We start from the raw sequence: 12165 nt of genomic DNA, 5'->3' as shown, positions 1-12165 counted from the left end.
TTTACACGCTGCTTCCTTGCAGAGCCCACTGGACACAGCATCATCTTTTCAGAGTGACACGGGTCATCACAGTGTACTGGGCCCAGGCCTGTTTTACACATGGATTCAAGATATTGTCACTGGTTTCACAGGGTGGGCAGGATTTGGATGGCCAGACCTGACCACTGTGTGACAGAACATTGCAGAATCTGGAGAGCTGGCCCAGAACTGCTGCTGGGCCCCACCACTCCAGCTGCCTGTCTGTGTTGTGTCCATGTGCGTGTGGGCGCGAGTGGCCACGCCTCCAGCAGCCTGTCTTTATACTGTGTCACCTCAGAGGCATGACCACTACTGGGCTTCACACGGTACTTCTAGCTCAAAACAAAAGACTGGCCTTAGGAGCTGACGTCCAAACATGCCTTGTGTTCCCAGGGCCGGTGGGGGCCGGTGTATGCCACGCAGGGAAGAAGTCATGGGGCGGGCACATCCCGGTGCTGGTGCCTTCAGGCTTTGAGACCCACTGACACTGGTCTCAACTTAGACATTGCCAGAGAAAGGAACACACCTGACGCCCTCCTGATGGCTGAGAGAGGGCAGAGCCTTCAGGGAAGAAATTTGCCAGGCCCAGTTCCTCCCATGAGGAGAGCTGGGCCAGGGTGGAAGGAGTGTGGCCAGAGGAAGGCTCACTGTGGACAGCTGTCCAGGGCTGGGCGGGCTCAACAAGGGGTCCTGTCAACAAGGCCGGTGTGTGTCCACCCTGAACCTGTCTCTGAGCACCCCCCCTTGCCCCGCTCCTCGGCCTGGGCCCCCCACCCCCCTCCATGCTGTCCTCTCTCCCTTACAGACACCAGGGTGCCATGCCCCTTCCAGGTGGGCCTCACACCACCCCTCAGAGCCAAACTGCTCCTTGGAGGTGTCCAGTGGGCAGGCGGACACCCCAGCCTGCAGTGGAGCACCTGGCTGGGGTTGCCAGAATAGGGACAGGGGCCTCTCAGCCCCTCAGGTCACCCAGAGCGCCTGCTCCACCTTCCTGGAGGAGGAGCCCAGTGTCTCCAGAAAAGCAGCCCTTCCTCGCCCAGCACTGGGCGGGGGACACCTCAAAAAAGCACGGGAGCCTGGTTCCATCAACTCTGGTTTTATTGAAAAACAGCAGCACTGGGGGCCGTGCAGGCAGAGGGACCACACTGCTCCCCACCCCTCCTGCTGCTCACACACCCATAGGGAGCCTGAGACCCCACCCACCCCTGGCCCCACAGCCCGTCTCCTCTGGAACTTGGCCCACTGCCCCTCTGGGCCCTCTTGGAGCTGTTTTGGCACATCCTGGGGGTCTCAGGACAGTCGCCATAGTCATGGGCTCACAAACAGTAAACCACAGTAAGTGAAGCCAGCCACCGTGACATGTTCTGGGCTCTCCTCTCCCAAAGACACAGCATCCATGCAGCTGTGGTCAGACAGCCTGGCCCAGGTGACTCCGTGTCACCAAATTTAATCTCGGCCAGTGTGGCTGAGTGTCACCACCCTTGCCACCCTCCCCACATGCTGAGATCCAGGCAAAGGCTCATCCTGGGTCACCCCCCTCTTTCATGCAGGCCCTTCCAGCACCCCTCGCGAGGGGGAAGGAGCACTACATTCAAGGTCCGCTGGGCCCCAGGCAAGCCCCGAAAAAGGGAGAGTGGCACAGCAGCAGAGCTCAGGGCATGGCCACCTGCAAGGACCCTGCTTCTCAGCGCAGGCCTCGCGGCCAACCCGTCCCTGCCAAGCACCTCCTGGCCTCCCCTTCCATGGCTGGAGCAGGAGGCCTTTGGCCATCAGGTTCCCTCCCTGTCACCATACAAGTGTACGCACACACACAAGCACAGGCACACATGTGCACACACCCATGCACATACACACAGGCACAAACATGCATACACGTGCACGCACACACACAGGCACACCCCTTCTTCAAAATGGCTAATTATTGCTGTAAAAAAAAAAATACATCCAACAATGGTAGGTCAGGGCTCATCCTCTTCCACCCCAGGCCCTGGGCCGCCCACTTGCCAGTGGACCTCACACCACCACTGGAAGCACATCCTTGGCACCAAGGAGCAACTTATTCCAGGATCTGCCCAGAACTCAAACCCCAAAAGCCTCAGCCAAAGAACCACCAGGACAGGAACACGAGCCTATGGCCAAAACTGATTCACAGAAGCGGCTTCAAACAGACACAGGAGCAGCAGGTAACACAGGACACAGCAGCACCACCACCCACCTGGCCGGAGAGAGGCAGCGACTCCCAGGGCTCAGGGGCCACTGTCCAGCCATCGCCAGGACACTGGCAGGAAGGTGGCCCCAGGGGTGCCACCCAACCCCCCAGCCAGCCCCAGCACAGCCAACATGCTGCATTCCCAGAGGCCAGAGCCAGGCCCTCTGGCTCAGAGAGCCTCCCAAGCACTTGCCAGACACCTGGGGAAGCCACCTGAGGAGCATGCCCCACCCTGTCCCCTCTAAGGGTCTTCTCTAAGGAAGGACGCCCTGAGCAAGGTGGGGCCCGCCCAAGGACCTCACAGCCTTAGGCCAGATGTCTGTAGGGCCTCCCAACCCAAGCCTTCTTGCAGGGCCAGCCCCACCTCCATAGGGTAGGCTGGCCCCATCCCTCCGCCCCCTTCGACCAAGGGCAGCAGTGGGAGGCTAAGCTGGACATGGCCCTTCCTGGGGCCAGATCACATGGCTAGCCTCAGCACATGCAGACCACCCACGCTGGCCAGCTGTCTGCAGAGCCCATACTTGGGTGGTGGGAGCTGCCCCAGGGACGCCCACCAGCCATATTCCAGGACCCAGTGGCACAGGGCTGTCCAGAGGTGCTGGAGCCCTCCGCTGCCCCAGATCCCACTGCCTGGAGCTGTCCACCGGGTCTGTGTTCCAGGCGCATCTAACAAAGACATTCTGGAACACTCCACCTCCGATTTCTGCTCCAAAAACAGAGACTTCCAAACAGACAAGTCCCGGGAGCCCTGACCCCTGAGCACAGCGGCCGGGTCCGGGGCTGGCTTTCCCTGGGCCTCACCAGGCGGCCACTGGGGGAGGCCCAGGAGGCCAGCAGGGAGGGGGAAGGGGCCCAGGGCAGCCAGCTCAGAGAAGCTGCCCAGATACCTCACTGAGCAGGACCCCAGGAGGACACTTCACAGAGGTAGAAGAAGTAACATCAGAATTTCTACAAACGTATAAAATTCACATCTCAGTGCACGTTTGCGGAGTAGTTAGCTCCTAGGCTGAGGGAGGCGGCGGCCCCCTAACCAGCGCGCCCAGCCTCCAGCCCAGGGGCAAGATGGGAGATCTGCCCCCCAGTGGTCCTCGGGGGCCTACGGAGCCACACACCAGCCAGATGAGGGCCCACTCCTGGGCACTGTGCACACCCAGCCCAGTGGGCACATAGATGCCTCTGCCTACCTCAGCGGCCAGGCAGCAGCTGGGTAGCAGGGTTCTGGACACGTGGCCACCCTGCTACGCCCCTCCTGGCATCTCTCCCGAGTCCTGGCAGCAAAATAAGGGCAATAAAGGAAGGTCGAGAGTCCAGCTAGCCTCTGGGCTATCCGACCAGGGAAGACACAGCAGCCCACCTAGCCCGCAGATCTCGAATGGACAGACAGATGCCAGCAGGACAGGAGAGGGCCACACCACTGCCCAGGAGCAACGCCAGCGAGGCATTTTGGTCAACATCAACCAGACACTGGCAGCCCCAGGGCCCCAGGCTCTGCCCTGGCCTCAGTGGGCTCCAACAGCCCCCACTCACATGCCCCCACACGAGGGACCAGAGGCTCCAAAGGCACAGGATCAAAGGAAGCTGGCGGCGTCCTCGAGCTACCATCTTATAAGACACGACCCACCAAGCTGACCCCGCATGGCCTCCGCGTGCCCTTCCCGTCTGGCCAGGCCTCAGACCAGCCACAGCCCCCAACACGCCCAATGCCAACTAAGTCCGCCCCCAAGCCGAAACCAAACCAAACAGAAAGAGGAAAAAGGCACAACTGTTTGTTTTCCATTTTGCTAAAACACTTTACGTCTGTCTGTATAATCCAGATTAACAAAATCTGAGAGCTGCAAGAAAATAGGGTGCCAATTTCTGTACAGTCTACAAAACTCCCATCCCCGAGCAGGGACCGGGCACCACCAGGGAGAAATGTACAGGGGAGAGCGGGGTCTGTACAGTGTTCTGCAAACATCCTGAATGCTGACAGCACGAAAGGCCCCTCAGGCACTGGGCATGTTTCATTCATTTGCTAATTTCCAAAGCGCCTTTTTAAGAATGTCCCCTCCGTGGTCCCAGTTGTGGGACCCAGATCTGTGGCCCGCCACACCTGCCACTCTCCCCTCCCCCAAAACCCCAAACAAAGGAGTCTTGGTGGGCGTTTATGCCCCTCCTGCTACTGTAGCCAGGTCCAGGCTTACAGCTGGACGCGTGGGCACTGTCAACCACCACCTTCCTCTCCTGCTCCAGGCCATCCCACACCCAAGAGCCCCTTCCTCTGACCTCAGGAAAGAGGCTGGGAGCACAGCCGGCCCCCTGAGCCACGGTGGATCATGAGACCCACTCGCTCCACCTGAAGGCAGCGGCCCCAACTCTGCCACCCAGAGGCTGTGGGGAATTCACTCCCATCCTGCCCTCAGTCCTGCAGGTCAGGGCTGGATGGCGTGGCCCAGAGCCTCCTCATAAACCAGGAGTGCTCTTTTGGGAGAAGTTATGCTAAATCAGGGTATCCCTCCAGATTTCAAACTCTGAAACCCTCCACCCACCCGGCCACCCACCCCCACCAAACTGGGCCAGAAATAGTGCATATTCTAGACCACACAGGTGTGTGTGTTAAGGTATAAACTACCATTTTGTCCCAAGAATTAAAGTCATGCAGAATGCTAGTCTGTCTAAATAACTTACTAAAAAATAGGTCAGTTTCAGGCTGGGAGAAGCTGTGGGCTCAGTGGTGTCGGCAGCGGCCTGGGTTAGTAAGATTCACAGGGCAGAGCCCATCAGCCGTGAGGTCTGGGAGAGGCCACCATGATCTAGCTGGCACTGGGGGAGAGGCGACCCCACAAGTGCCTCCCCACCCTACTCTCCTGAAGGGCCTGACACGGCTGTGCAACAGGTTGCTATGGGAACCACACCTGGGTGATGACGCCAATCAGCAAAGCCCGGGCAGGCAGGAGTGGGCCCAAGAGGAAAAAAAGGAAACATGATGTCAAAGGAAAGCTGAACTGGGTGAAGCCAGGGGTGGCATGGACAGCCTAGCCCTCCAGAGAGCAGGTGGGTCGCCCGAGGCTGGCTCAGGGCTGGGGCCAGGGGCGTTCACCAGTCTGGGCCCAGTCTGGACAGGGCAGCAGGGCGGGAGGCTGTGGGCATGCGGCATGCTGCAGCCAGGCCACATCCTCAGCATGCACAGAGCAAAGCGGGGCCCGCGGCCAGCTCGGCACCCCACAGGGCAGTGGCCGGCCAGCCCAATAGGCCACGCCTCCTGGGGACCAATGGCTGAGCCACAGCCTGGCTGGTGGCCAGGGGCCTGCTAGGCAAGGGCCTCGTTGCAGAGGTTCTGTGCTTGGTGGGCAAGACTGGGCCTGCCCCAGTGGTGGTGGGCCGGAAGAGACCCCTCGAGCCGGGCCGGGCAGCTGTGTGGGCACATGGTAGTCCATGCTGTCACTCTTCAGGGCATGGCCCCAGCGGGCTATGGAGGGCGAGGGACCGTGGCTGCAAACAACTGACCCCCCCCGAAGAGTCACAGATGAGCAGTAGCTCCACACTCCCCAAGAACCAGCCAAAGAACCACGTGATGTTGAAAAAAAGAAAAACCCAACACAAACACCAAGGTGAGTGTCTGAAAGCGGGCCCGGGTGGCGGGCAGGCGGGCGCAGGCGGATGGGGCAGCCGGGGCAGCAGGCGGGCAGGCGGGCAGCGGTCACTCCTCACGCAGCTGCAGGCGGTAGCGGTGGTAGCGGACCTGGAAGAAGAGGCGCTCGGCCAGTGAGAGGGTCATGCCGGGCAGCACGTAGTGGTCACTCGAACCCATATGTCTGAAGCCCAGAGACTCGTAGAGCTTGTGGGCGGCCACCTTGACTGCCGTTGTGCCCAACACCACCGCAGAGTAATTGTGCACCAGAGCGAACTCCAGCACCTTGCGGCCCAGCGCCTTGGCGATGCCCTTGCCGCGGAAGCGCGAGTCCACGGACATGCGCAGCAGCTCCACCGTGTTGTCCGCCTCATGGGCCCGCGCCGCCACGATGCCCACCACATTGCCGTCCAGCACAGCCACCCAGAAGCAGGAGCCTGTGGGGAACAGGGCGGTCACTGCTGCTGGCACTGCTGCATGACACAGCTTCCCCTCCAGAGCCCTCTGAGCAGAGAGAGCCAGGCCCAACCTGCCTGCTACCCACAGCAGCCCTGGAATGGTCCTAGGCCTGACACTGGGCAGGGGAGGGCTCTGGGGTCAGAGCCCCTTCCCCAGAAACCAAGAGCTGGGCAGGCCTCAGCCAAATGGGCCCCTCTCATTCCTACCTACCCCCAGACCACAGATGACCATGGTCAGGCCATGAGTGCAGCTGACCTGCCCTGGCTCCCAGCCACCTAGGGCCCACCACACTTGTCCCCACATGTCCACACCAGGGAGCTGGAGAGAAGTACGTACCATGAGGGAGTGTCCGGAAGGACCCCTACAAATGGGGCTGAGAGGGGACTGGGAGGATAGACCAGGGCAGCAGGGCCACCTCTGGGAGCCACAAGCCCAGGGGCCTTGGAAGGGTCTCAGGGTTTCTGGCTCTGCCAACCCTGTGGCCTCCACTCTCCTGAATCAGGGGCTGCTTAACCTGGAAGCCCTGTGGCCTGCTTGTGTCAGGACATGAAGAGGCGGGCCCCTGGCAGGGTCAGGGGAAGGTCCACGTGGAGAACACTTCAGAAATCCAAGTGGGGAACCTAGGATGGCCATGGGCACCACGCCACCCCCCACCCCACTGACCCTGGCTTCTACAGCCCAGTGGCCAGGCCAGCCATCCCCATTCACAGCCAAGACCAATCACAGCCCCATGCAGGGGAGGAGGAGGAGGAGGGAGAAGGCCTCAGGGGGGTGAGGAGAGGAGCAAGGAGGGGAGGGGAGAGAGGCCTGTAGGGCACAGGCCACAAAGAGTGTCTGATCACCTCTGGTGACTGAAAGCCCAGGGGCTACAGGAGGCAGGAGCCGTGCAGTGGGGAAGTGCCTACTCCAAGAAGACTGGCCTGCACACGCCCTGCCCATGGCCACTCCAGCCCCCATCACTGGGTCCTCCACCAACCACCTCCTACCGCCCCTCCCACCCTAGCCTCACTCCTTGAGTGATCAAACTCTCCCCATTAAAAGTTCTGCACCTGACCCCTGTCTGGAAGACTCTCTTCACCCCTCTGCCCAACTCCTGGGGGGTCCCCCACTGTCTTTTCTGCCGACATGCCCATCAGCCCATCAGCTCTGCACGGGGGTCGCCTGTTTCCTTCACTGCAACACTCTGAGACCGGGCATGTGGCCAGAGCTCAGGAATGGCTGAGGGTGGTGCAGAGTACCCGCTGCCCCTGACTGTCCCCCTCCATCAACTGGCCTGCTCACTGTCCAGGGAATCTGGCTCTCACTCCACCCAGGCCCACCAAGGCCAGACCAGAGGTCAGGACAGTCCTGAGAGCCTCACTCCTTCCCAGGCCTCAGTTTCTCCATTGTACGAGCAGCTCCCATGAATCCAGCATGGCCCAATCAGCTGCTGTCCAGCCTCTCTGCCCTTGTGGGAGCTTCCTGCAGACCCACCAGATGTCTCAGGGGCAAGACCCACTTCTGCTCCTGCAGCCTGGGCTTTGTTACCAGCCAGGTGGCTGGTAACCCAGGTGGGTCTCAGCCCTCCACTCCCTCCCATCCCAGGCAAAGCCAGGCTGAAGCTAGGGCTCCAGAGAGGCTGATAAGATGCTTTGTTTGGGCTTGGGAAAGAATCAAGGAAAACCAAAGGTGCCCAAGGCCAGCCAGGCAGCGGCGGGGGCAGGACCAGCCACCACAGGACGGGCCGGCTCAGCCAGAGCCAGTGGGCACAGGAGATGGCAGTGCCAGGGCAGGTCACCCTTGCTCTGGGATGCCTTGTCTCTCTTATCCCCTGCTGCCTTCCCTGGAACTCACCAGGCTCCTTCTAGACCCTAACCAACTGTTTGGGCCCACCCTGTCCCCTCTCCTCAGCGTGGGGACCCTCCAGCACCTAGGAGAACCTCACGCCCCAGAGGGCCGAGATGAAGCCTTTCTCCTCCAGCTCCAGGCATGGAGAAAACCACGTGGCCCTGCCTCCCAGGACCCAGCTGCCTCGGGACCAGTCTAGAGGACAGAGAATGGCCCCCAGGGGGCTGCAAGCCCCTCCAGATCAGGCCCCAACCCCTCCCTCTACAGAGGCCAGGCAGCTGGGGTGAGACCCTCTGGCTCACTAAGTGGCTCAGAGACCGGAAGTGGAGACCGAGACTTAACACCCCTGCTCCCCCGGGTCCTCATCCCCCCAGAGGGACCATTGCCCTTCCCTGGGTCCTCTCCCAGCCATGGGGTCCTCTGTCCCTGCCACACAGGCTCCCCTCCACCAGGGCCCTGGTACTCCAGGCCACCTCAGGATCCAGCAAGGCACACCGAACAGGACGAACAAGAGGTAAGAAAGACCTCCATCCCCCCCCAGTAGGCACCAAGGAAAGGGCATCTGGCAGCATGCAGAGCGGAGCCAGGACACTATGGCCCTGGGCCAGCTCAGGCCACTCAGCACCCTGCCCTCAGAGGACGCAGGACAGCGGCCCAGGGCCAGGCAGGCCTGTATGGACACTCAGGGACCTTGGTTCAGCACCAAGGACCTAGCTCTGCCTCCTGCAGCCCCTGCCAGCCTGCTGTACCCCCAACCCGTAGCCAGAGCCCTCAGGCACCCATAAGGCTCAGGTCATGGGGGTGCTACAGCCAGGCCCACTCATGCCTGACCCTTCCCCAGGCCTGCCCTGACATTGCTGGGGGGAGGGTGGCTCTGCCAAAAGGAGGGGACTGGGAGAGAGGGCAGCAGGGGCAAAGGGAGGAGAGAGGAGGGGCTGGAGACCCTGGGGACTCACCAGGGGGCTTCATGTAGTACTGTTCGATGTCAGCCATGTCCGTGTGCAGCGCACAGTCCAGGTAGGCAAGGACCACCTTCCGGCTGTAGTAATAGCGCAGGCCCAGCAGCCCGGCCGGCACCAGGCACGTCAGCAGCAGCGAGCGGGTCAGGGCAAAGCAGAGCACTGCAAGGAGAGGTGCCGCACAGTGAGCGGCGGTGGGGCGGGGCGCTGGGAGACCCATGGGGTGGACTCCGGGTGGGGGAGATGGGCCCAGCCCCCCACACACGCTGGCAGAGCGGCTGGCAGAGTGGCCATGCCGAGTCACACACAGCCGCTGCCCCCTGGTAAATAAGCCAGTTAGGGACGTGCGCAGAGAGAGCGCACCAAACATGCCATGACTGTTTCCTCTGGAGGAGCAGTGGGGCATCCTAGCTGCTCCTTCCTGCTTTCCCTATCATCAAACTTTCTACCCCAAGGACATGCCACCTTTATAACCTGACATCATAGGATTTCTAAATGTCCTGAGCACAGCCGTGGTCTCTGGGCAGGCTGCCCTCAATGGCTGGTGGGAGCAGCCCCAGGCAGGGCTCCTGGGGGGTGGCGGATGCCCACCACCCATGTGGTCCTCCCCTAACTAGGCAAGTGGCTTTGCGCACACCCTTGCCCACTCTAGCCTGGTGGGAAACCAAGGAGCTGCCGGGCCAGGCCCCTGCAGGCTGTCCCCCCCTTGGGAAGTGGGGGGCTCCACCTTCCAGCAGAGGGTCCCAGCCGAGAGCCCTTCCTGGGCCAGGCTCTGGGTGTTGTGAGGACAGGGACCAGGGAGAGAGGCCAGAGATTGCTTCCAGCCCCAACTAGGCTGCCAGGAGGCAGATGCGCCTGCAGTGAAAGTCGCCTGTGCTGTGTGACCTTGGGCGAGTCGCACACCCCCCCCCCCAGCCTCAAGCTCCTATTCTGCGAAACGGAGAGAGCCACCCTCCCGCGGTGGAGCTGCGAGGGAAAGGCCCCAAAGCCCCTGCGGAGGCTGCCCACTGCCCTCCTCGGGCCCCCTCGCTCTGCCTCCTCGGTGCACAGCCTCCCCTGGCACTCTGGGGAGCTGGCTGTCTTTCCCTCATAAATTAGCACTTGGAGCCGGCGAGGCAGCCTCCCCCGCCCCGCAGATTATATATAGTTACACGCGCCAGGCACGGAGCCGCAGGAGCGGGCGCTACCTGCCGTCACCCCGCCCCCCACCCGGGATGACCGGGGAGGGGACCAGAGAGGCGGGGACCGGCCAGAATGGGGACGCAGGTGGAGACCCCGGTTCTCCTCCGCCCGCAGCCCCTGCCCTCGGCCTGCGCTCGTTCCCACGCCCCAGTCCGGCGCACCTTGGCCCGGAGCCCAGGCCGGCCCCACCGCTGGTGGCCACCTCGCCTCGGGCCACCGCGGAAAGCAGGTGCGCGCGGGTGCGTGTCCGTGTCCGTGCCCGTGCGAGGGAGCACGTAGAGGTCTCCTTCCCTCACAGGCTAAGTCCCGGGCAAGGACAGGAGCGCAGCCTCGGCTCGGGCCCCAAGGTAGAGGCGAGCGGGGCGGAGGGAGTCCTGTGAGTGTGTCCCCAGAGGGGCCCAGCGGGCGCGGACTGCGGCAGGCGGAGCGCGGCAGGGCCCGCGGGCTGCGCCCCGCGCCGCCACGGCCCAGACCCCGCCTTCCCCCACGAGTCCCCGCGCACTGACCAGCCAGCAGGGCGTAGAGCAGTTGTGCGCGCGGATGCTGCCGCAGGCCGCGGAAGGCCGTGTTGGGGATGCGCTCCATGATGCCGTCGTAGAAGATGCGGCGCGCCGCCTCCTGCTCGGCCGGGCGGAACTCACGGATGTGCACGCCGCGCCCCTCTGGCGGCCCCGCGTCCCCCGCGCCGCCGCGGGGCTGGGGGCCGGGCGCGGGCGGGGGCGCGGCGGGCGCGGCGGCCGGCCCGGGCGCGGCGGGCAGCGGGGGCCACATGGCGGCGGCGAGCAGCGCGTCCTTCTTGGCCCCCGGCAGCGCCTCATGGTCCTCGGTGGCCACGATCTTCGTCTCGCAGACCATGTCGGGAGGCCCACAATGCATGCACCCGGCCGGGCGGCGCAGCGCGGGGACGCGGGCCGGGCTGCGGGCGGGCACAGCCCGGGCCCAGGGCAAGGGCGCGGCGCCCTCGGACCCGCGGCGGCGACGGCGGCGGCGGCAACGGCGGCGGCGGCGGCAGCGGTTCAGGGGTGCGGGGTGGAGGCGGCGGGCGGCCGGGGCGCGCGCAGGGAGCTGCGCCGCATTTTGGAGAAGTATTTATAATGCAGCGGCGCCGGTGCAGTCGCGGCGCCCGGGGTCCCGCAGGGTCCTAGCGTCCACTGCATTGGCTGCCGAGGGTCACCATGTGATCTCGGGGGTGGGAGCAGACGCCGCCTCCGCGCCCGCCCGATGGCACACTTGGGCACTGCGCCGCGGCCAGGCGCGGGCGGCCAGCGGGAGTGCCCCCGGTCGGAGGCGGCGCGGGTGGCCCGGGGCGCGACGGAGCGGCCGAGCCCCGCGAAGTGGCCAAGGACCAGCGAGCGCGCGGGCGGGGTTCCTGGCCTGGAGGGGGCGCTCCGTGGGGCTCTAGGCAGGGTGCCTCCTGCCCAGCCCCTGCGCCCCCGCGCCGTCGCTGCTCAGCGCGGGCCTGGGAGCGCCCGGACCTGAGGCCGGGCCACCGGAGCCCGCAGCGCCGCGTCCTCCTCCTCTTCGGCCGCCGGGCGCAGTCAGGGAAGCATCTCCATCTCTATCTCCCGCCCTTTGTCTGAACGCGGCGCCAGGCTGGGGCCCCGGGGAGGGGGCGCCCCGGCTTCCCCGCCCGGCGCCCCCGGGAACCTCCTCCCGGGGCCGCACGGGCTGGAGGCGCGGGGAAGCGGTCGGAGTGGGGTCTGATGCCCACGTCGTCCGCAGCCCCGCGCGTCTCAGCGCAGCGTAGCGCCCCTACCCCGCGCTAGGACACCGGATCCCCGCGGCGGACACGGGGGTGCGGGGCTCGCAGGACCCCTCAGGGCTCGGCCCCTGCCTTCCGCGGCTTGCGCATGCGCCCCACGATCTCGGTGCAGGTGCAGTGGGGGCTCTCGCCGGGTCCT

At 64.1% G+C, this 12165-nt stretch overlaps 1 protein-coding gene across 1 annotated transcript; it reads right to left on the bottom strand.

Annotated features, from left to right (window-relative positions):
* Nucleotides 1-1219: 1219 nt before the first annotated feature.
* Nucleotides 1220-11273, bottom strand: NAT8L (N-acetyltransferase 8 like). The gene is made up of 3 exons (XM_058546557.1): nucleotides 10771-11273; nucleotides 9080-9244; nucleotides 1220-6274 (listed from the first exon to the last, which is right to left on the bottom strand). The coding sequence occupies exons 1-3, from the start codon at nucleotides 11138-11140 to the stop codon at nucleotides 5907-5909; spliced, it is 903 nt and encodes a 300-aa protein (XP_058402540.1). The 5' UTR covers nucleotides 11141-11273; the 3' UTR covers nucleotides 1220-5906.
* Between the last annotated feature and the right edge of the window lie 892 nt (nucleotides 11274-12165).

The sequence above is a fragment of the Diceros bicornis genome, chromosome 8, assembly GCF_020826845.1.
Source record: "Diceros bicornis minor isolate mBicDic1 chromosome 8, mDicBic1.mat.cur, whole genome shotgun sequence".
NCBI lineage: Eukaryota > Metazoa > Chordata > Mammalia > Perissodactyla > Rhinocerotidae > Diceros > Diceros bicornis.
This window is presented reverse-complemented; position numbering and strand designations above follow the sequence as displayed.